General features: G+C 53.1%; 1 protein-coding gene across 4 annotated transcripts in view; it reads right to left on the bottom strand.

The window, feature by feature from the left end:
* Positions 1-23,425, bottom strand: part of Capn5 (calpain 5) — a 55,145-nt gene that overhangs the window by 25,039 nt on the left and 6,681 nt on the right. For 3 of the 4 annotated variants that reach the window (XM_036168438.1, XM_036168445.1, XM_036168450.1), the window contains exons 2-3: positions 14,324-14,518; positions 4,629-4,760 (exon numbers count right to left, since the gene is read on the bottom strand). In XM_036168438.1, the coding sequence (XP_036024331.1) occupies positions 4,629-4,760; positions 14,324-14,488 (297 nt within the window). In that variant the 5' untranslated portion in view covers positions 14,489-14,518. Of the gene's footprint in view, positions 1-4,628; positions 4,761-14,323; positions 14,519-18,115; positions 18,160-23,425 lie in introns of those variants that run through there. The other variant, XM_036168431.1, reaches the window with a different exon arrangement.

Here is a 23,425-nt window from a genome sequence, read left to right on the forward strand (position 1 = left end):
TGTAGGCAGAAGGAAGAGGAGCTCAGTGGTAGCCATGACAGAGCCCTTACCTAGCATGGACAGATCCCGGATTCAGTTCCCAGAGCTGAGAAAAACAAATCAACCTCAAGCCCTGGGTGAGTTCTTTGGGTCACTAGCAGCAATTCCAGAGAACAGTATGGTAAGAGAGGAACCAAGCCTTAGTGGGGGGCCTCCAGCTCCTCTCTGAAGAGGAACACCCTCTGTGCTTCCAGCACGACATCCTGACCTTAAATTCTTTTCATTGTGTGCGTGTGTGCGTGCGTGTGTGCGTGCGTGTGTGTGTGTGTGTGTGTGTGTGTGTGTGTGTGTGTACATGCCATAGGGCACATGTAGAGGTCAGGGGACAATCTGAGAGAGTTGGTTCTCTCCACCCCACTGTATGGGTTCCAGGATTGAACCCAAATTTAGGCAGTAAGTACCTTTACCCACCAGGCCACATGGCAAGCCCAATTCATATCTGTGTTTGCTTAAGTGTTAGAGAATGCTTAAGTGTGCGTGCATGAGTGTGAATATGTGAAAGTGGGAGTGTGTGGTGTGATAGCTGGTGTGTGTGAGGAGGGTGTTGGGGATGGGAACTTGAGCTTTGCACAGGGCAGGCAGGTGTTTTCCCATTGAACCGGATCCCAGCTCTTGTTTTGTTTGTTCTGTGTTTCCACTGGACCAGACACCCTGTCAGGGCGGGTGTGTGTCTGTCTGTTTTGTTCATCACTGTAAGTGAGAACACAGCTTGCCATGCTCAGAGGATGTTCACAAAGCCGAGTGAATGGCAGAAATGCTGAATGTTAGATGAGTGAATGAATGAATGAATGAATGAATGAATGACAAGGACAAAAGGTGATGAAGGGACTCAGAGGCCTAGACGGTGAGTAGAGGTGGGTCTGAAGCACTCCTGGAAAGGGGCTCCCACAAGCTGTGGGTACGGTAACAAGTGGCTGAAGGTGAAGATGGATGGGGCTGATGCCAAAAACTACCATCAGAGTAATGGGGGTCAAGGGCAGAGGGCAGGTATTAACCTCACAGACACAATGATGTCCAGAAAGGCGGAGAAATTAGAGGTGCCAAGCACTTTGCGCCAGGCAACAAGCCAGCACAGCAGGCTGGCAAGGACAGCAATGCCAGGGGCTGAGGCTGAGGAAGCTGGCATCTGTACAGACGGACACAGGCAGGGGAAAGAAGTCGGGTTTCTGCATCCCGAGGGAAGGTGGTGAGGAAGGGAGGTGTCAGCCTCTCCTAACCCCCGAGGGGACCCAGGGTCACGGAAACTCTAAGGGGGCTGGTCCACTCCGGGGGAGAGGGGTACGCCTTGCAGGAAGTCAAGGGTGAGGAGTACGGTGACTGCTGTCATGGGGACCCACAGACAGGGCAGGTGGAAGGGGACAGCAAAGAGCCGTGTGCTATGTGTGTGGTCAGCGAGGGAAGAAGGAGGTGGATACTACTCAGCCAGCCGCTGGACAGACCCTGTGAGGAGCACCCAAGGCTGGATGGAGGAGGGAACTCCGGAGAGAAAGGCCGCTCTGAAGCGGCCTCTGTGGTTGCAGTGTGTGTGAAAACAAAGCAAGCGTCCCAGACTGTCTCCTCAGCGGAGTAGAGGGAAAGTAAGAAAGCCCCAACACTGCAGCCTCTGGGCGGTGAAGGTCATGTGGGCCTGTTGTGCATTTCACATCTTCCAGTCCCCAGATCATCCTGTCTACACAGGACACGGCCAAGTCCTTCACTCATCCCTTCTCAATGAACCAGTTCAGAACTGAGGCGTGAGCTGGGACAGAGTGGGACACATTCCATTGATTGTTGCTGCTTTTGTTGCTACTGAGACAGGGTTTAATGAATAGCCCAAGAGGGCCTTGAACTCAGGATCTCCCTGCTGCAATCCCTAAAAACTGGGAAACATTTAAACTGGAAACAAAGATTGCCTGGTTCCAACAACCCTGGCTCTCTCCAAGCACTGCCCAGGACCGACAACCCCCTGCCTCACTCCCTGCCCCTAACTTTGTACTATGGCCACTTCGGTCCTTATTTGCAGCCAGGACCCTGGCTGGCTACTCCTGGGTCCTGGGCAGCTGAGAGCAGGCAACAGGCCCACCCCATGTTGGGGGCTGCGCTAGGCACTGTAGAGAACATCTCCTAGAGAGTCTTGGATCTGGCCTAAGCTGAGCCTGATGACAAGTATTTAATCTAATCATATCCTACTTGTGAGTTCACCGGGCCTGATCACCTCAAATCCACTGTGCCATAGGAAACAAACCACTGAGTTGGAGGAGGCCGTACCAACCTGGGAGCCCCTAAGAGAGGGAGCCCTAGGGAACAGATAATTAGGTGGGACGCACAAGGGAAGGGTGGGAGAGAAAGCGCGCAAGGAAGGCACTTCTTAACACCCAGGATTAGTCTATGGGGCCTGGCAAGTCAGGTTGGCACTGAGGCCAAGGTCAGTGACTAGCAGCCAGAACAAACTCAGCCTGGCTGGCTTTGACTCCTGTGCCTATCAGCCCCCAGATCACCTTGTGGTCTAAGAATAAAGGAACAGCTTCCTAGAGGAAGGGCAAGAGTGTCCCAGGTATGATACATCTGCATCTGAAACTCAGCACAGGGAGAGTGCAGGCAGGCGGGGCTCAGGGTACAACTCACCCTACTGCCCTTCCAGGGGAAAAACAGAGTGAGGCAGGGGAGGCCCTGCAGGGCAACAGGACAGAAGTAGAGGGGTGACAACAAACAGGTCCCAGTCAGTGGGGACTGCAGGGGATGTAAGGCACAGTAATGAGCTCCCCAGGGCCTCTCCGCACGAGCCAGGGACTGTCACCACAGCAGCACTTGGGGGTGGAATGCACCCAAGTCCAGCCCAACCTCCCCCGGGGGCCAAACTCCTGGAGATCAGCCTGGGAGACCACTATGGCTGGAGTCTCAGCCCTGCAGAAGGCTGAGGTTCCACACTGGTGAGAGAGAGGCAGGCTTCCACAAGCAGGCCAGCTTCTCCACCAGCTAGACAGGAAGCAGGGCCTGGGAGACCAGGACAGTGAGAAGCAAGGTGAGTATCTTCCCTGTCAGTGCACAGCCAGACCTAGTTAGCCTCCAGTCCATCAAGAGACCCACGGGAAATGGGCAGCAAGGTCAGCTTTGGAGCCACTGGGCTGTACTGGGTTCAAGGTAGGGCAGCCCTCTGTTCCCCACACCAGTCTCAGCAGGAGGGGGCAGACTGGGCCAGCTCTGCCCCTGGGGAGTTCACCTCTAGAGGGGAGACTCAGATAAACAAGCAATTACAGGGCAGAGCAGAGCCGCACACAGGGCCCGCATGCCTGTCCAGCCCCAGGCCAAGGTCTTGCAGCCCTTGCTCAGAGTGGGGCTGGACGCTGCAGTGTTGAGGACCAGTCCTCCACCCAGAGGATGTTCCAGTCTGAATCCTCTCCTGCCCTTGATGCCCACAACACTCCCCCAGACCCCCTCGCCAGTCTGAGGCTGTCCAGCATAGACTCCCCACTCCTATAAGCCATTGCAGTGGACTCCATCTGAGTACCAAAGGCCCACACCGTGCAGCTGCTGTGACCCTGACGGGGATACCTCCTGGGTTGATAGGAGTCCACACTGTCCAGGAGACAGGCAAGGCTAATAGAGGACCTGCCAAGGTCTTGGCTTTGGCTAAGGACACTGCTCCCTCTGATGGCTGACGGATGCCTGGGAAAGCATGGAAAAACCTACCCTATTCCGGTGTCCTGTTTTGTTTGTTTGCTTGTTTATCAGGGGGCACAGACGGAGGTCAGAGGGCAACTTGTGGGAGTCCATTCTTTTCTTCCTCTATGTGCGTCCTGGGATCGAACTCAGGCTTGAAGCCAAGGGTCTTCACCTGCTGAGCCATCTCCCCTGCCTGGAACACTCTTAGGTTGTAGGAATAATAATTATCCTACAACAGGTTAGTGTAGCCATCATTGACTGAGAGCCACACTGCCAGGGGTCCTATAAGAAAATGTCTCTTCCTCCTCCTCCTTTTCCTCTTCTTCCTCTTCCTCATGGCTGTCAGACAGGGTCTCATCCATCCCAACTAGCCTTGAACTCACTATGTAACTGAAAAACGGCCTCCCTCTCCAGGAAGGTAATTTTAAGTACTATATTAGAGGTCTCCTGCTGAATGTTGCCAAGAAGGTCCGCGTGGCAGGCCCAGGACCCATTCCGCCATTCTCCAAACCTTTGCCCCCGGCCCAAAGACCAGCAGCATGAACCGAGAAATCATGAAACATGGAGCTGTCTTGACCACACCCTGCTCAACAACTGGGAAAATCGAGGTTCAGAAAAACATCAACTAGCCCATGCCACACAGCAGTTACTGAGTGCTGAGTGGTGTCCCTAACCTGAGGATAACACAGGCAGTGTGCATGTTTCACAGTGGGAGTCTCTGCTCCATGCACACTTGTCCCTCAGTAGTTGCAGAGGGGACACATCAGGATCACCCTGGGAATTACTCCGAGGACCCCAGGCTAGACAGGTGAGGGAGGCCAACCTGCTAACTGATGCTCAGCCCATCCCAGCACCAGGCTTTCAGGAAGCTCCACGTGCCTCACTGATGCCACACCTGTCAGGCAGTGAGAGCCATGCCCCTGCAGCTGCCTGTCCCCAGACCTTACCTTTTGCCAGAGTGACTCTCGGGAGGCGAGTGATGAGCAGGCGGCCACAAACCAGCAGTTGCCCACCTGGCCCTGGTGCAGGTCGTGGGAGCTGATGCCATCTACAAAGAGGTGGGGATCATCACAGATATCCTGTAGGGAGGGAGAGGATATCATGAGGACCTGAGGGCATAGCTGCTTCTCCAAGTCAGGAAAAGGACTCACTGCCCTCTCTCCCATAGAAGGGAGGTACAAGCCCAACTGTACCCCAAGTCCTAACTGGACTGTGTCTCTCCCTCCTTGGCCAGAGAGCCTTGCCACTATGGTGAGCTGATGGGTGATGGCTGAAGAAAGATCTCAGAGTGCTGGACCCTGGGCCACCATCTTCTTCTTGCCTTGAGTGGATCTCCCTGTCCGGCCAGCCCTGAAGGCCAGCCACGGTGCAGTCCAGTGACAGGCCTCCAAAGAACTCATGACGCGTACAAAAAGAGGCTCTTCGGGCCAGGACGGGGTTGCTACTGCATTCTAAGGACGAGGAATGAAAGCTCAGAGAGAGGCAGGACCTGTCAAAACTCGGGACACATGAATGCCCAAGTGGGGCAGAAATCCTGCGGATTTGCCATGGAGATTGGCAGGCCTGGCCACAGCGGCACAGGGCATGCTAGGAACCAGTCTGGGGCAGCTGCCGGGCGGAGCCCTGTCTTACGGTACTCGGGCCCCATCCCTCCTAGTTCCTGGAAGCTTGGTCTGGTTTTCTAACCTCGCCACTATTCACGGTTGCCCTTAAAGAACCCCAAGGCAGTGCTGCTGAGTGGAAACACACAGCTTTGGCTTCTGCACCAAGAGACACGCTCTGAAAGCTCCCTGCCTCCCAAAGACCTGACACCCCGCCCAGGTTGGAGCTGGACGCTGGCTGGATCTCTGAGCACCATCGGCTCAGCCCAGGAAAGCAGCTAGGCACACAGTCACAGCCTCCTCAGAGCCTAATACACCCTCATAGGCCAGTCTCCTGCAGGGCTAGGCACGAGGGGTCCCTTTCCTGCCCGGATTGAGTCTTCCCAGACCTGTGAGTGTGTCTGCTTTCAGCAGGCCCACCCACGCCTCCTCTCTGTCAGTGTCTCACTCCACAGAGCTGAGAGGAGCTGAGCTGAGGGGTGAGGAGGCACGGAGGGGAGGCACTCAGCACTGAGACACAGCTTTATAACTCAGACATAATTAATGCTGGCACCATGACTCAATCCCCATGGGCCCCAAGAACTGAGCACTGTGCCCATTTCACAGATGAGAGGTTTAGCATGATGCCGTGATACAGTTGACCAGATCATCTCCATCTTGAAGTCAAGCAGTTGTGACGATCCGTGAGCTCAGACCTCTTAGCATTCCCTCGGGAGGTGGGTTGGGGAGAGGTTCCCAAGGGTCATGGGCCTCAGAGAGCTTGAGAGGCCATCACATGATTCTCATGAGACTCCCCGCCCCCAGTCCCGAGACTGTAATTGCTGCGCCCTAAGGTTGACTGGGATGGGATTTCCTGGGGGTGTTGCTGCCCATGAACTGCCCTGCCCTACAACTCCATTAAACTCTCTGGTTCACTGCGTTTGGCTTGGACAAAACCCTTTCTTTGATCTTCCCATGCCCTGTCTATCTGGAGTGAATAGAAGTTTCTTCACATCTCCCAGAGAAAGTCACACAACCAGTGGTACCTACAGAGAACAGACAGAACCAAAGAGGAGTCAGGTGGAGCATCCCTGGGAAAAACTGGGGGTGGCATGCCTCCTAACTGAGGTGACAATGGCATGGGCCTTCAGACATAACAACCAAGGCCGAGCTTCCTGTGCCCCGGGAAATCAGGCTGAGGCATACCCTGAGGGGAAACCCCAGGGTAACCAACCTCTGTGTGATAAAAAATTAAAAATTCTTTAATTAAAAATTTTTTTTGTTTTTGTTTTTCTAGACAGGGTTTCTCTGCGTAGCCTTGGCTGTCCTGGAGCTCACTCTGTGGTCCAGGCTAGCCTCAAACTCAGAGATCCACCTGCTTCTGCCTCCTAAGTGCTGGTATTAAAGGCATGAGCCACCACCACCCGGCTACTTTTTAATCCTATTTTAAAATTTAAGTTTTAAAATTAAGCATTAAAGCCGGGCAGTGGTGGTGCACACCTATAATCCCAGCACTCGGGAGGCAGAGTTAGGTGGATCCCTGTGAGTTTAAGGCCAGCCTGGTCTACAGGGCGAGATCCAGGACAGGCACCAAAACTACACAGAGAAACCCTGTCTCGAAAAACCAAAAAAGGAAAAAAAAATCAAGCATTAAAAATTTTAAATTAAACAATATTAAAATAACTTAATGCCTGCATTTCTTTGCATGCCCGTGTGATGCGGTAAGGGATGCCATGCCTCCTTGTTGTATGGGACACATCCCATGGGCAGTGGGATGCCTCCAAAGCGGCTGATGGACTGGCTATATGCTATGCTGCAGTCTCTGAAAGAAGCTAGGAGCGGCAAGACAAGCAGCCGAGGCTGAGTTGTCTGCACAGAGGAAACTGGCCCGCCAACAGATGAGAGAGAGGCAAAGTCCAATTTGTGTTTGGGAGCCCCTGGAAGGCTTCAAGCCCAAACAATTGTTCACCAAAGGGGTGAAAGATGGGGAGGTGCAGGCAATCCCTGCTGCACCCACTGCTGTAGGGGAAGGGGGTTGACTAGCATGGGAATCCCCTGCAGCTAAGGGCTCAGCAGAGGGACCAGAGGCCCCACAACCAACTATGGATCGTTTGCTCCCCTGCTGATAGGCAGAATACTTGTGCTTTGGTGGAGCCACATATACCTTGATTCATGGCAGCCTCTGAAAACATGGGGGTGGGGGTAATGGATGAATCAGGAAATGGAACCATGTAGGTAAAAATATTGAGACTAAACTTGTCCTGAGTGGGTTGTAATTAACACCCGCTCAAGATTCGACTTACACATTTCTCCCCTGTAAGAAGGTAGGGGTGGGTGAATGGCTGGGACCCACCCTGCACTGAGAATGTGACTTATAAAGGCAGTCGTGTGTGGCTGGGAACAATGGGAGACTATAGAGCGGAGAGCTTATTCACTTAGTCTAAAGCCGTTTCAGCAGCCAGGTATGGCAGGTAAAAACAAAACAGCAAGGCACAGAGCACTCCCATGCCAACAGTTTTCTTTTAAAAAATAATAAGTAGCTTAGTATCATTCCCGTGTGTGCACGTGTGATGCATGTGTGTGATGGAGCACGTGTGCACTGGCACACGTTTGGAGGTAGAAGACAACTTCCTGAGAGTCGGTTTTCTCCTTCCACCTTTCCATGGGTCCCTGCGATCAAACTCAGGCCCAGGCTCAAATTACAGTCACTTTATCAGCTGAACTGTCTCGCTGGTCCCATCCTCGCCTTTTTGAAGGAACCATAGTACACGTGGTGGCACCTCTTCACACTGTATGGCCCAGGAGGTTTGTGTGTTGGTTTTGCTTTGATCTGTAGCATCCCCTTAGCTGAGGAGCGCCCCCACCCCACCCCCACTGATCAATTTGTGTTTACTTGGAATGGATGCAGTAGACCTTTGAGGGGACCTGCCAACCTCTGTAAACAGATCTCATTATATTACACTTGCCTCTAAATGTCCCACAGATGTAGACATCTGAATGCTGTGCACATACATCTGCAGGATCCAGGGTGGGCAATAATTGGTCCTCACAGGATGCAAGGATCAGGCACAGCTGTGACGTTTTGGAGCGCCTCCCTCCTCCCACTCTGTGTGATGAGGATCTCCTCATCACTACTATACAACATTTAACTGGGGTGGGGCTGTAAGTAGCCCCATAAACTCATTGGTTCCCCCAGGGTGGCCTAAGGCAGAACCCTTTCTTTGGTATGTCAGTGCCCCTCTGTCTTCCCAGGAAAAGTCACACTCTAATGTCCCAGACACATAATGGGAACCGGAGTAGATAATGGGAACCGGAGTAGAGGCCTCTGCCTGCTTTGGAGTCACCAGGTCTATTCCTGGGCTCAAACTGTCACAACACAGCAGCTGAGACCCTTTCACAGGCAGCCAGCAGAGGGCAGGAGAGCCTAGAAGGCAGAACTCAATTCTTGCTTGCCACTTGCTGGAGATGCACACATAGGTCAAGGCTCATCCTCTCTGTTCCTCCCCATGTTCAAATGCTGGCCCTACAGGGCTCTGTGTGGCCTCTACAGATGGTGGTGGTGGAGCATTCTGCAGGGGCAAACGGGATTTCAATACGGTGTTTGGGACTCATCTGCCCAGAAAAGAAACAGAATTATCGGGCCAGGAAAAGAAAGAGTAATTCCCCCGAGAGCACTAGCTGAGTCGGAGACCTGACCATTTCTGACTGGGGCTACGGGGGAGCCGGTGGCAAGCTGCACGGTGGCTTCTGTGTCCTGCCATCTCTGATGGGAGGAAACCCTGTCAGGAGGCCTGCTTCTTGTCCCCAAGGCCACTCTCAGGAAGCTCCAGCCAGAAGCTGAGCTCTGCCAGCCTTGCTTCCTCTTAATTTTATCTTCCAGCCAACTGCCCTTGCCCAGCTTCCCAGACAGAGCGAGTGGTGTCTCCACACGGAGGCCCTGAAAGGAGGCAGGAGGCTGGGGCCTCACATCTAGAGAACTCTGTGGCAGGAGTCCACACTGAGAGAGCCACTACCCGGTGGTGTCACTAGGGTTGCAGAGGGAGATGACATCTACTTCAGGTCCTCCCAATCGGTGCCCTGTGACAGATAGGAAACCCACTCCAGATGAGGCAGAGATGTCCAAGGTCAAGCACAACTGAGTAAGCAGACAGGGCAGGCAGAACAGGTTGGCTGGGCACGCAGCATGGGCTCTCCTTGCCACTACACCTGTACCAGCCTGGCTCTGGGCCCCAGAACACCCATCCGTCATGCCCACCCCAGCCTTGGAACGAAGACTGGGAGGGGCAGAGTTCCAGAGAACAGCTTCCATCCCATCCCGGAGCATCCTGCCTGCATCTGAAGCCTCAGGTTGCCAGCTCGGACCTAGGACACCGGTACCTGGGAAGCGGATGCTACCTTGAGTTACCTCCGAGAAAACATGGAAAAAACAGCTCTGAGGACTGAACCCTATTGGGGCCAGGAGTAGAGAACAGGGTACTTCTAGCAGTGTTTTCACAGACAAGGACAGCAAGGCGCAGAGAGACAAGGTCACTTGTCCAGGGCCACACAGCAGGATGAGCTAAGATTCAAACTCCGTCTGCTCTCCAGCCTCTATCTGGGTGTGTGGGGTCCTACAAGGGATGAAACCCCCTTCCTTGGGTGTCAACAAGACCAAGGAGGAAGAGATGTCTACCCCTGTCCACCACTGTAAGCCAAGGCTTCTCACCTTTCCTGAGTCACTGGCTGACCACAACAAGTTAGAGACAGGCCCTACTACACAGCCAGGCCCGAGTCTCCAGGTCAATGGAGAAGTGATGACATGTGACCAGTGAGGCCAGGAATGTGGCATCTTCAGAGCAGATGTGGGGAAGACGGGGTGGGGTGGGGTGGGGGTGGAGGGGTAGGGGCAGGAGTTTGGAAGAACAGGGACCTCCAAAATGCCCTGAAGATGAAATCAATCTAGCCACAGCCAGGGGAATACTGCCCCACCCCTCACACTCACCCCCCCCCCCACACACACACCCTATACCTAAATACACACACCCTATGTTGGTGCCAGACCACCCATGCACCTTCCAGTCCTACCCATATCAGCTTACTAGTGGTGGCTCTAAAAGAATGTTTAATTATTCCAGGAAATCCCTTTGGCTGCAGAAGAGAAAGTCCCCAGAGATAAATCAGCTCCTAGGAAAGCCATATCTCACCAGAGAGCTCATCCGCATATGCAGATTTCTTGGCTTTTGTTTCATAGTCTCTATGAATTTTAACACTGCAGCAGGCAAGGCCAAATCTGCAAGTGAATCTATTTCCTTTGGTTGGTTCCTGACTCCTGGTTTTGATTGTTTAGTAAACCGTGAGCTGGATCTGAGATACTGGGCACCCCTATAGGTCCCTCTATCCGCCAGTGAGCTCTCTGACAAGGGAGGTGGTTGGCATGGGGAGGCAAGCTGGGGGCAGAGGCTACTGACAGGGCACGGGGTGTGTGTGTGTGTGTGTGTGTGTGTGTGTGTGTGATAACCAAGTACCCTAGCCTGGACTGTATAGGGCCTGCTGTGAGCCCTGGACTGAGCCACCCCCAGGCCGGGGTGCCACACTTCTGACCAGCATGCCTCCAGGGCACTGGCTTCTGAACATGCAATCACCTCAGCCAGTCAGACCAGCTGGTCTAGATCTGATCAGGCCTGAACCATGGCTCAGCAGGAAATTCAGGTTTCTAGCTAGTGTAGAGGCAGGAACACAGCCAGGAAAGCGAGGGGTAGAAGAGCTGGGCAGTCATGCACACAGCCGCACCTTTGAGGTACACTGCCTGTCTGCATCCTCCCTCCTGCCCACTCCTGAATCCAAGATCACAAGAGAGTGGTCACTGCAGGGACATAACAGAAAAGTCACAGAACACGGTGCCCCTCTGCAACTGTCCCTCCTCCAGCCCCCATCTCCTTCGTCTGCAACCCAGCCCTTGTCTCCTCCTCTAGTGCCAAGGCCCTTCCCTGGTGCTCTGACAAGACTGGGGAAGGTACTCAGGAAGCTCAGATGTAGGCAGAGCAGAGGCCTTTCTCTAGCAGGCCAAGCGGGCAGCACTAGGGGAGTAACTCCTTTCCCAAAACGAGATGAGTTCCTGGGCAGGTGGGGACACCAGCTGTCTCGAGGGATGCTGGGGGTTCCATAGTGACAAATGTTCATGGGGCTCCTACCTCCCCCCCTGCATTCTATCCAGAACCCCCACGACAATGTCCAGACATGGGGAAGGCAGAGAGCTGGGTGGAGGCGAGAGCTGTGGCCCCAGCCTGAGAAGCAGAAGTGGTTTCTGCCCACACCCCCGACGACTCCCCAGACCACCCCCCCATCGCCTCTTCCTCCTCCTCCCGCCAGCAGTAAGGAAGGTGGCACATATTGAGGGCTGGAGGGAATAGTAACACAGATGCCAAAGAGGGTGAGGTGCACCCTGCAGAATGAGTGACAGGATCCCAGGCCAGGTCTGACTCCCCACCATAGGGCCGACAAGAAGGATGCCTTCTTGTTGCTGCCTCCCTGTGTCTGACCCCTCCATCACCTCAACTTCCAGAAACCAGACTCAGCAAGAATTATTCTCCCCACTTAAAAATGAGCAACTGTGGCCCATAGAAGGGGACGCTTTGCTCAAGGCCACACCTCACTTCCAGAAGGCACCTCAAGCTGGAGGCAAGCCTGGCTGGCTCAAAAAGCAGGCGGGCTCTTCATAATATTTGGGAGAAAAGAAGCCATTGAGGAAGGGAGGCTGACCTGCAGGCAGGGAAGCTGGGGCAGGAGCTGTGCTCAGAGGTCAGGAAGCATGAAGGCTGAGGGCCTGAAGGCCTGGGAAGCTAGAAGCTAAGGGGCAGGGAGCCGGGGCTAGGAAGAGGGGAGCCAGGGATGGGGTGAGCCTGGGAGGCAGGGAGCCTGGGATGGGGTGAGCCTGGGATGGGGTGAGCCTGGGATGGGGTGAGCCTGGGAGGCAGGGAGCCTGGGATGGGGTGAGCCTGGGAGGCAGGGAGCCTGGGATGGGGTGAGCCTGGGAGGCAGGGAGCCTGGGATGGGGTGAGCCTGGGAGGCAGGGAGCCTGGGAGGCAGGGAGCCAGGAAGGTTGGAAGGACTGAGAAATGGAACTTGACTGCCCGGGGCCTGGGAGGCTGGGAAGCTGCAGGCGTGGGGAGCGTGGAGACTGTCTAAGGAGAATCTCTCCACACAGAGAGGTCACCATAATGACCGACTGACTGAGAGGTTTCTGGAAGTGGGATCAGGATGACTTGTAAGGAACGTGGCCTCTTGCTCTGCTTACCAAGAGTCCCTCAGGCCTTAGGACCCAGGAAATAGGACCGCTCAGAAGCAGAGCTGCCTCAGGCCAGAGGGCCAAGGAGCTGGGCATTAACGGTCGGGAGCTGGACAACCCACCCCTGACCCAGGCTGCTCCACTTTCCGTCCACTGAAGACCTTGCCCTCCCTCCACAGTGGAGCCTCCATCACATCATGGGAACACACTCTGCCCATGGACTCAGGCCTGACCAAGGCTGAAGCCTGACTATTGTCCTGGGCCCTGCTCCGATGTGCCCATCTATACCAACCACATATGCTGTGACCTAGCCAAGGGAGGCCGTTCACCTTTCCTCCTCAGGTAGAGCCAGAAAGGCAGCTGGACAGGTGCCAAGGAAGGAGGAGGAAGGCGGAAGTACGAGTCTTGAACCCGGAGAAAGGGCTCTGAGAGGGCAATGACTCCATCAGGTCACATGGCAGTGGACACCCAGCCACCAGCCCGCCCAGCCACCAGCCTGCCCTACCATAGCCTTGGGCCTCAGGAAGCCCATTCCAGGCTGTGACCCAGAGTCTTAGGAAACGGGTCAGGGCAAGGACAGTGTGCACTGGGGTGGTGGCAGGAGGAGGCTCAGGTGTCCACCCTTTCTCCTGGGAACCAGGATCTCACAAAGGCCCTTTAGAAGCAGCTCCTACCCCACACCTTGCTGAGGAAGACGGTAGTGACATGGGAGGGTAGAGCCACATTTCTGTTACTAGGTCGGAGAAGGAAGCCAGGGTCAGATGCTCCCCAAAGGCCCAAGACCTGAGGCCAAAGAACCTGGAGCCTTCTACCTGGTGTTGGGGGGGGGGTAGGGGAGGGTATAGAGGCAGGACTCTTGGATATGGGGTCCCTTCTCCTCTCAGCCTCAGTTTTCTTCCCTGACAAAGAGCTCCAGTTCACAGCAATGCCCAAGGTTGGCTGTGGGGAAGGACATGAAGATGGGATTTCATTTTTCTCCAAATGTCCAAGGTCCAGAGACTGGACGGCACTAATCTGACTGCTCTTGGCTGCTGAAAGCGAGGCCTGAATGTGCCATAGGCCCTCAGAACTAACATGCCAGGCACAGGGGGTGCCTCCTTCATGGGCCCCAGGTACCACCTGCTCTACCATTGCCAGAGAAAGCCCGACAGTCTCTGTGTGACTGCACCTTCCCCACCGGCCTCACCCTGCAGCCAGAGGCACCTTCTCTGAGAACAGGGCATGGAGGAGGCTCTAACGACTGACCAGTCCAAGGGATCTGGAAGAGCCTGGTTTCCCAAGCTCAAGTCCCTTGTCAGTGACTGCGGTGAAGCCTGGAATAGACCTGGGCCAGTGTCCTCCAGCACCCTCCCCTTCACGGAGGCCCCAGGAACCCCACTCCACAGAGCTCCTATGTCCACCTCACACATAGGATTCAGAACCAAAAGTCACAACACAGGGCCAACTATTTCTACTGAGCATGCAGCTCTCGGGAGCCAGACCAGGCTGGGAGTTGGCAAGGCCACCAACACTCAGGGCACAGGCCCTACATGGGTCATCGGCTGTCTATCCTCACAGCTTGATGGGAGTTCCTGCTTCCACATGCACAGGAAGGGACTTTTAAAATCAGCAAAGGAAACTCGCCCTTCAATCTTACTGCACACGGGGCCCATTCACAGCATCTCATAGGCACCCCACGTGACCGTGGCAGGGAGGCTGAGGTCCCTGCGTACACCATGCCTTAGAGGGCCAGGCTAGGCGGGTGGCTGCCTGTGGGATCGGAGCCCGCTCTCCCCAGGGAGGAGGGCCAGACACTCACCTTAGGCCGCTTCCACCTGACTGTGGGCCCTGGGGTACCCTTATAGTAGAGTGAGTCGTCAGTGGCAGGGAAGTGGGGGTCCTCAAAGAGCACCTTCCTGCGCAGACAGGCCCGCTTCAGTGCTGAGTAGTTCTGGTCCTCATAGGCCTTCACGCAGGAGAACATGGTGACCACGTCCCCGAGAAGGGGAGGCACCTAGAGGAGAGGACGGTAAGAAGATTGTCAATCCTGGGCACCTTAAGGCCCTGCCGAGCTCCGACCACCGGATATACTTCCCTCCCAGAAACATTCCAGTAACACAGGCAAGGAAAGGTGGTACAGAGAGGGACAGAGATCTGCCCGAGGTCACACAGCTAGAACCTGCGACAGGGCAAAGAGGCAACAGGAGCAAAACCACCTGCCTCAGCTCCGGAGAATCTCTCCTCTCTGGCGTCTGAAAGGTGATACCAGGCCCTCAGGCCACCAGTGTGTCCAGGGCTGGCCCAGGCCACACCCACCTCACACTCCCTGTCTTGTTCAGCCAGCCCTCCCGAGCTCTTTGGACTGAATCATACAAGTGACCCCCCCCCCCCAGCAGCTTATGGCCAGTGTCACACCCACAGGTCTCAGCTGTGGGCATCTCAGAGGGCTCTTCTGACTCACCCCTGCCCAGGTTGTTTCCAGCTGTCACTCTGCCTCCTATGTGCACCTGACACTTAGGGAGGAAGCAGGTCCCTGGCCCCTGGGGCTCTGTTCACTCCTCAGGGGGCCAGGAGATCACCCCATACCCTGTATTTTGTACACTGAACAATTCAAGGGACACACACTGTACCAATATGGTCAGGGAAGGCCCCAGGGAACAAGGGTTATGGGGGAGATGTAGCAGGTGGGGTGTGGTCTCACACAGTTGACAGACGGTCTCTCACACTCCATCTTCAACCTCTCCAAATCTACTCATCCTGGGATGTACTGAGAACAACACTGTGGTCTTATTAATGTTCAGGATGACCTTGAGGGAAACTGAGGCAGAATTCTTAGAATGGTTTCCGGGGAAACTTTGATAACGGGTCTGATGTAGGCTCTGATTCTGGCCGAGCTACTCATCTGCTGGGTGACCATGGAGAAGTCACTCAGCCTCTTTGAGCCCCTTTCAGAATGATGACTGAGGCCCTGAGAAGTGTGCTCACGGAGGAGGTGGGCTGGAACCCAGGTCCTCAGATTGAGATGGCCTACCTTGGCCTCGGGAGAAAGGGCTAGGCAATGGTATGCAAGCTCCCCCCACACAACCCTCAACTGAGCTGCGGCCCAAAGGATGGGAAGGCAAGGGTTCTCCGGGGAAGGGCAGAAACAGGAAGGAAAAGGCGATGGGCTGGCAATGCCTCGTTCTGTATCTGCAGTCTCTGCATCCATTCAGGGTTGCTCTGTGGCCTCAAGCCAACCATTCAACTTCCCTGGCCTCTTCTCCGCCCAGGAAGGTCAATCTCCTTGGGGCCCTAGGCCTCCCTCAGCCTTGGAGCCCTGGGAAAAAAGAGAAAGGAGAGACGGGAAAACCTCAGGGCCCTTAGGCACCAAGCAGGCTCATTAGCCCTGCAGGTGTTAGCAGCCAGTGCTCGGGAAGTAATTTAAGCCACAGGAATTAGATCAGGGAGCCGAGAAATCAGCTATCATGATTCCAGTATTTCAGAGCCCAGAGGGCCCAGAGAGGCAGAGCAAGTAGGCTGAGATCACACAGCCAGGATGGCAAATGAGGCTTCTGGCTGCTCTCCAGGCCACAGAGGGCTCAACACCACAGGCAGGATCTGCTCTCCCAGGAAGAAGAGACTTCACAACCAGGAGAAACTGGGTGAGGAGGGTGGGCAGGGAAGGAGGGCAGGAACAGATGGGCGTGGGCCACCAGCAGAGGCTCTGCCATGCCTCAGTTATTCCTTCTCATCCCTGACGGGCAGGCCTGGCCTACTTCCAGTTCTTCTGGGACCTGGCCTTTACATACTCAGACAGCACGCACCCACCAAGAGGTTGTTACCACACAGTACCACATAGCGTCAGAGCCTCAAGGGGTCACAGACTCTGCAGCCTCTCCCATCTCCAGGCATCATCTCAGAAAGCAAAGTATAAACAGGAAGGCAGGGAACCCAGATTGACACACCAGCCTCTTCCCTGGCCTGTGCTCCAGGCGCAGCCGTTTTTGCCCATGTTTCAGCTGGACAAGACCCTGTGTAATGTTAAGGACAGGTTGGGCTTCCCAGTGTCTGATGTCTGTTTTCTTCCCTTTCTCTGCCAATCTCACCCTTGCATCCTTTACCCTGGAGACCTACATTCCAGTGTCAGGTGTTTCTTGCAGGTCCCTCAAGCTGTGAGCGCGGGGCCTTTGCATATGCGTCTCCCTCACAATTCAGCCCTTGCCTTGGCCATCTGGAGCCCAGCACCGATTACATTATGCGCATCTGGACACTCCTTGTCCATTTTCCCAGCCCACCTCTGAGGACAGGGCCTACATCAAATACCTCTGCATCCCCACTGCCAACAGGGATTCAGCAACCATAGAACCCTTGCAACAAAAGTTGAATGTGGCAGTGTATCCCAGATACAAAGAACAAGCTCAAGAGGGGCAGGGCTGGGGCTGGAGAGGTAGCTCAGTGGTTAAGATCACTGACTGCTCTTGCAGAGGATAAAGGTTCAGTTCCCAGCATCCACACGGCAGCTCACAACTGTAACGGGGATTCAAAGTCTTCTTTTTACCTCACAGGCACCAGGCATGCCATGCCCACGGTACCCAAACATACATGCAGTCAGCATTTGGGCCAGCTGGAGCCACCCTCCTCTGCCTGCTGGCCCAAGCATCCGCTTGCCTCCTGGCTTTCCTGATGGCTGTGTGCCAGAGGGGGCCCACACCCCATTGTCCAGGCTGAGCTGGCTATGGCCCTGCCCTTCAGCCACTGTGACTAACTCCAGGCTACAGGGCCCCAGGGCAGGACTAGGGTGGAGGCTTTCACAGGCCACACAGCCTGTTACAGGGTCTTTGTCAGAAGCTGGAGTTTCTGGAAGAAGAAATAATGGAGCTGGGACAATCGGAGATCAGGTTGAGTCTGAGTCCAACAGCAGGAGCCACACAAAGGCCAAGAACAGCCTTGGCCATCAACAGAGGCCCAGCTAGAGGAGCCACACCCCAGGCAAGCAGCCTGTCCTAAAGTCCTGGTCACCAAGACACTGCCAGGGTAGACAAACAGATCAGTGGGATGGAACAGAAAGTCTACTCGGTCCACAGGTATAAGGACACCTGATTTATGGCTTGGTGTACTGAGCAAAGAGCCACAGTTTACATGAACAGATTCACTTGCTCTCCACAGGAAAGAAGAGCAATCTTGACCCTAACTCACACTACACACCGAACCAATCCCAAGAAAACGGCAGTGGAACTCCAGCCATGGGGCTGCCTGCAACCAGCATAACATGTAGCCAGGGAACTGGCTCTGTGGTTAAGAACACTTGGCGCTCTTGCAGAGGACCCAGGTTTGGTTCCTGACACCCAAAAGGTGGCTCACAACCACCTGTAACTCCAGTTCCGGGGATCCAATTCATTCTTCCAGCCTCCACAGGCACTGTATGTGGTACACAGACACACATGCAGACCAAACACCCAAACACATGAAATAACAATAAAACTAAAATCAACAATGAAACAAACAAACAAAAACAGCACAATAGAAAAGAAAGAGCAACTCCAGACATCCAGTACGTAGAAGGCAAAGTGATGGACTTCACCGATCGGCAAGGAGACACGAATTAAAATAGCAAGACAGCAGTCCATCCTACCAGCAGGGCTATCGCAAGAAGCACCATGACACGCTAGCTCACACATGTCCCAAGTGCAGGCTGGGTGTGAAGCCCGGTAGCACAGTCATGGGCTAGCACACATGAAGCCCTGGGTTCAATCCTGAAAAACAAAACAAGACCGCAAGTGGCGCTCTAATACCTGGCAAGGGAGGATATATGCACAGTGACTGTAAAGCAGAGTTCCTGCTGAGTGTGAGCAACAACACATGCTCCATCGTCTAGTTAATTCATTCTGAGATGTAGTGACTGTATCCCACAGAGTCAGTGAAACACAAGAATGTGTTTCTTAGCACACATTTGTTTTTAAAGTTTTTGTTTTGAAAGGCCTTGAACTCTTGATCTTCCTCCTCCTACTGCCCAAATTCGGGAATCCCAGACATGTCAAGCCCCAGTAGAAACTGGTATGTTGAAAATTAGAAAATACTCAAAGACCATCAGTAAAGGTCTGTGTGAGGGGGTTTTGTTGTTGTCTGTTCAAATAACAGAAAACAGACTCATGGTTGTACACATCCCCACAGATGGAGTTCACAGGCATGACATTAAACAGAGACATTACTACATGATTTCATTAAATCAAATTGCAAAGCAGGGCCAGATCACTCTGATACCAAGGCCATAAAGGAAAGTTACAGGGAAGCTGGAGAAGAGGCTCAGAGGTTAAGGGCACCTTCCGCTCTCTCAGAGGACCTGAGTTCTGTTTCCAGCACCCATAGGGGGTTCAAACCACCTACAATTTCAGCTTCAGAAGATCTAATGCCCTCTTCTGGCCTCTTCATGCATTGCACTCAGGTGCACATACCCACACACATACACATACATAAAAAGAAAAAAAGTTACAGGCCAGAGGTTCCTAAGGAACACCGACACAGAAAACCTGGGGTTCTACCAGGTGATAGTGCACACCTTTAATCCCAGCCCTTGAGAAGCAGAGGTAGGTGGATCTCTGTGAGTTTGACACCAGCCTGGTCTACAGAGTGAGTTCCAGAACAGCCAAGGCTACACAGAGAAACCCTGTCTCAAGAGAGAGAGAGAGAGAGAGACAGAGAGAGAGAGAGAGAGAGAGAGAGAGAGAGAGAGAGAGAACGAACCTGGAGTCCAGGAGCACAGCATTACTGTGTGGATTTAGATGCTACAGAAAAGCTTCAGCAAAGAACTAGGAACAGAACTCCCCAGCACCTGAAAAGGACACTCACTGCGATCCAGTGGCTAGGAAATAAAACAGCTCAGCAGCGACAGTGGGATCTGGGTGTGATGGCTCCCACTTGTGACCCTAGCCCTTGAGATGCTGAAGCAGGAGGATTGACAGGAGTCCAAGGCCAGCCTGGGCTGCATAGTGAGATACTGTCTCCAAAGATGGATGAAAACCACATAATCCTCTTGTTAGATGTAAGGAAAATATTTGAGAACACTCAGTATCCTTTAAGGATAAAATCTCAACAAATCAGATAGAGGAGTAATGTTCAAAACTAAATAATAAAATAAAGAACATGAAAGAGGGGATAACATGCAAAACTCAGTTGTGTTTCTCTGCTAACAATAAATTACCCAAAAATGAAACTGAGAAACCCCATCCACAGCAGCTACAGAAAGAAAACAAAATAAAATGCTTAGGAATAAATATGAGCAGGGAGATGAAAACCCTTCACACTAAAACTGAATAACATTAAGAAGAATGAAGGAAGACACAAATGAATGGCTAGATATTCCATGCTTATGCACTGGAAGAAATAATGCTGAAGCAAATACTATTCCCCTTCAATCCCATTCAGCATAACTCTGAAGACCCTCTTCACAGAAAGAGAAACAGACCCTAAAATTCATAGGAAACCACAAAACATCCTTCAATTGCTTAAGCAATTTTGAACAAAAAGGACAAAGCCAGAGATACCACATTGTTGGTTAAAAATTAAAAAATACCACAGGGGCCAGGAATGCAGCTTAGTTGGTGGAGTGCTTGCCTAGCATGTGCAACACCCTGGGCCCCACCTCAGTACCACAGAAGCCCAGTGTGCTGGTCCATGGTCGGCTCTCGGGATAGAAGCAGGAGGATCAAGAACTAAAGGTCATCCTTGCCCACCCAGAAGTGCTGCATAAGATTGCGTCTCAATAAATGAATGAATGAATGAATGAATGAATATCCTCCACTCCAGGAATTAAGCTGGTGCGGGGTGTGTTCCTGTCATCCCAGCATGAAGGAGACAGAGGCAGGAGGATGAGGAGTTTAGGGCTAGCCTTAGCTATGTGAGATCCAGTCCAAAAGTGTGTGTTTGTGTTGCCTTAGTTAGGGATTCTATGGCTGTGACCAAACACCACAGCCAAAAGCAAGTTGGGGAGGAAAGGGTTTGTTGGGCTTACACTTCCACATCACTGCTCATCACTGAAGTCAGGACAGGAACTTAAACAGAGCAGGAACCTGGAGGCAGGAGCTGATGCAGAGGCCATGGAGCGGAGTTGCTTACGGGCTGGGCCCTCCCACGTTAATCACTAAGGAAGTGCCCTACAGCCAGGTCTTATCGAGGCATTGACTCCAGCTTGTGTCAGGTTGACATAAAACTAGCCAACACACACACACACACACACACACACGCACACGCACACGCACACGCACGCACACACACAAACTATGATCATCAAAACAGCATGGCACTGGGGTATGAGACCAGGAATAGAAGTCCAGAAGATTACATACACGTTTACAGTTCATTGATTTTCAGCAAAGGTCTCAACATCACCCCTTGGGAAAAGGATTCCGACTCCAGTCTAGGGGGTGGGATCAGGGGAAACCCACATGCAACAGAATTAATTGCACCCTAATTTCAAATATACAAAAGCCAGCTCAAATGTATTAGTGACCAGAAACTGTAAGACTGCCGGAGGAGAACAGGGAAACTCCACAGCACTAGCCTGGGCAGTTATTTTTCGGATATGACCCCCAAAGCACAGGAAACGAGGGCAAAAGCACACAAACAGGCTGACATCAAAAAGCCTCTACACACAGGAAGTGGTCCATGGAGCGAAGATAGCCCACAGAATGCAAAGCCTACTTCTGATAAGGGACTAATTTCTAACACAATAAGGAACTTGTGCAACTCCATAGCTACAGAGCAGACACTCAGTTGGAAAACAGGCAAAAGACCCAAAGAGATGTTTCTCAGAAAAGAAATATGAACAGCCACTGGGGACATGAACAACCATTCAACATCAGCAACCACCAGGAAATAGAAAATCAAAACCAAAAAGACATGCTCTCTCAGACCTGCTAGAGTCCTCACAAAAATGAGACCCGCATGGGTGAGATGTGCAGCTACTGTGAACCACAGCAAACATGCATACGTCTATAATCCTAGCATTTGGGAGGTCCAGGCAGGAGGGCCGTGAGTTCTAGGCAAGTCTCAGCTATATACTAAAACCCTGTTAGAGTCACAAAACAATCCAAAATAGAATTAACGTGGGCCAGCAATCCCACTCCTAGATCCGTATCCTGAGGAAATGAAATCAGCACTGTGAAGAGCTATCTGCACGCCGTGGTCATTACAGGAGAATTCACCACAGATACGGGAACAACCCAAATGCCCACCAATGGATAAGGAACTGTGGCCTAGGGGCTGGGGGTGTAGCTCAGTTGGCATATGCCCACTGGGTATGACCCCCAGTGGTGGTATGCAAAGTGGGCATGGTGGTGTGTATGCCTGCAATCCCAACACTAGGGAATTAGAGGCAGGAGGACCAGGAGTTTAAGACCAGACTCTACAATAAAGGAAATTCAAGACTAGCCTGGGCTACATAATGTCTTGTCTGAAAAAGCCCAAACACGGGCCAGTGAGATAGTTCAGGGTAAAGCACCTTGCTGTATAACCTGGCAGCTTGAGTTCAATTCCCGGATAAAGGGAGAGAGGGAGAGAGGGAGGGAGGGAGGGAGAGAGGAAGGGAAGGAGGGAGAGAGCGCTGACTTCACAGTTGTCCTCTGGCCTCTACATGCCTGCTGTGACATGCCCCCCACTCCTACGCACTAATAATGATGAAACAAATATTAATGAATTTTTAAAAAGCGGGTGTAACTCACCTCTAATGGCAACCGAGTCAATCAGTTTCCTGTTACTGTGATAAACACCCAAGATAACCAACTTCTAGAGAGAAAAGGTTGACTGGCATGACTCAGTTTAAGTGGTTCCAAGCCATGATGGGTGAACCCATGACATTCAGGCCTCTAATGTAGGGCTGGAAAGCAATGTTGGGGACCTTAAGGTGAGTCAGAACCTCATAACCCATAGTGACTGGGGGTGAAAGCAGGAGGAAGAAATCGGGGCTCCACAGGGTTCTGCCATTCATCAATAGCACCTTGCTGGGGACTAAGCCCCTCAGCACATGGCCTTGGGGGAACATTCCAGACCCAAACTATGGCACTATTTTTTGCTCTCCAGTCGGGTGTACTCAGAACTGCTAACCCTCCAGGCCACACAAGTAAAGAGGGGCCCAGCGTGGTAGATACACTGTAATCAATGCTCCGGGCAAGGGGGCATAGCACACTAGGGCACACTATGGTCAGTGCTCCCAGGAGCAGGAAAGGTGGGCAGGGAGAACACTGGTTACTCTTCGATGAAGCATGATGTTGTGGGATGTCTCCATGTCAGAGTGTGTGACTAGCATCTGTGAGGGTTCCATCCCCAGCACTGTGAGCGGGGGCTGGGCAAGCCCCCACTTCCATTACATTCTCGGTCCTGAAAGCTGTTATCTGCCCCCCCCCCCCAGGCCTCCAGCTCTTTTTCTGCCCAGGAAGGGAGAGCAGATGGATGGGGATAGAGCAAGTGTGAAGGGGAAGCTGGGCTCCAGCCACCCAGGGTTCCAGACTCCTGGCTTCTGGCAGTAGAGACTTCTGGCTGTGGAGCTGAAGCAGCCAGGCCCAAATGAGTCACCCAGCCACCGCCAGGCAGGCTGGCACCCACACTGGGAAATCCTGTTTTTCTCCTTCCCTTCCCCTTATCTTTTCTGTTGGTGTCCAATCCCCTCTCCACCGGGCGACTGTGAGCTTCTGACACACCACCAGCCAGGTGATGTCCCTGTCGTGTCCATGCCCCCCCCCCCCCCCCCCTCACCAAGGCTAAAAGGCAGGGCCAGGCACACGGAGCAGATCTGAACTAACCCTAAGGAATGAAAGTTCAGGAGCTTGGACGCCTTCACATATACACAGTGAGAAAACAGTTTTTTCTTGGCTCTGTGTGGTCCTGAGTCACAGGCCTGACCCCACAGCTGTTCTCTATTTGGGAGTTAGGTCCTGCTGAAGGTGGCATA

This window comes from Onychomys torridus, chromosome 1 (assembly GCF_903995425.1).
Source record: "Onychomys torridus chromosome 1, mOncTor1.1, whole genome shotgun sequence".
NCBI classification, from domain to species: domain Eukaryota; kingdom Metazoa; phylum Chordata; class Mammalia; order Rodentia; family Cricetidae; genus Onychomys; species Onychomys torridus.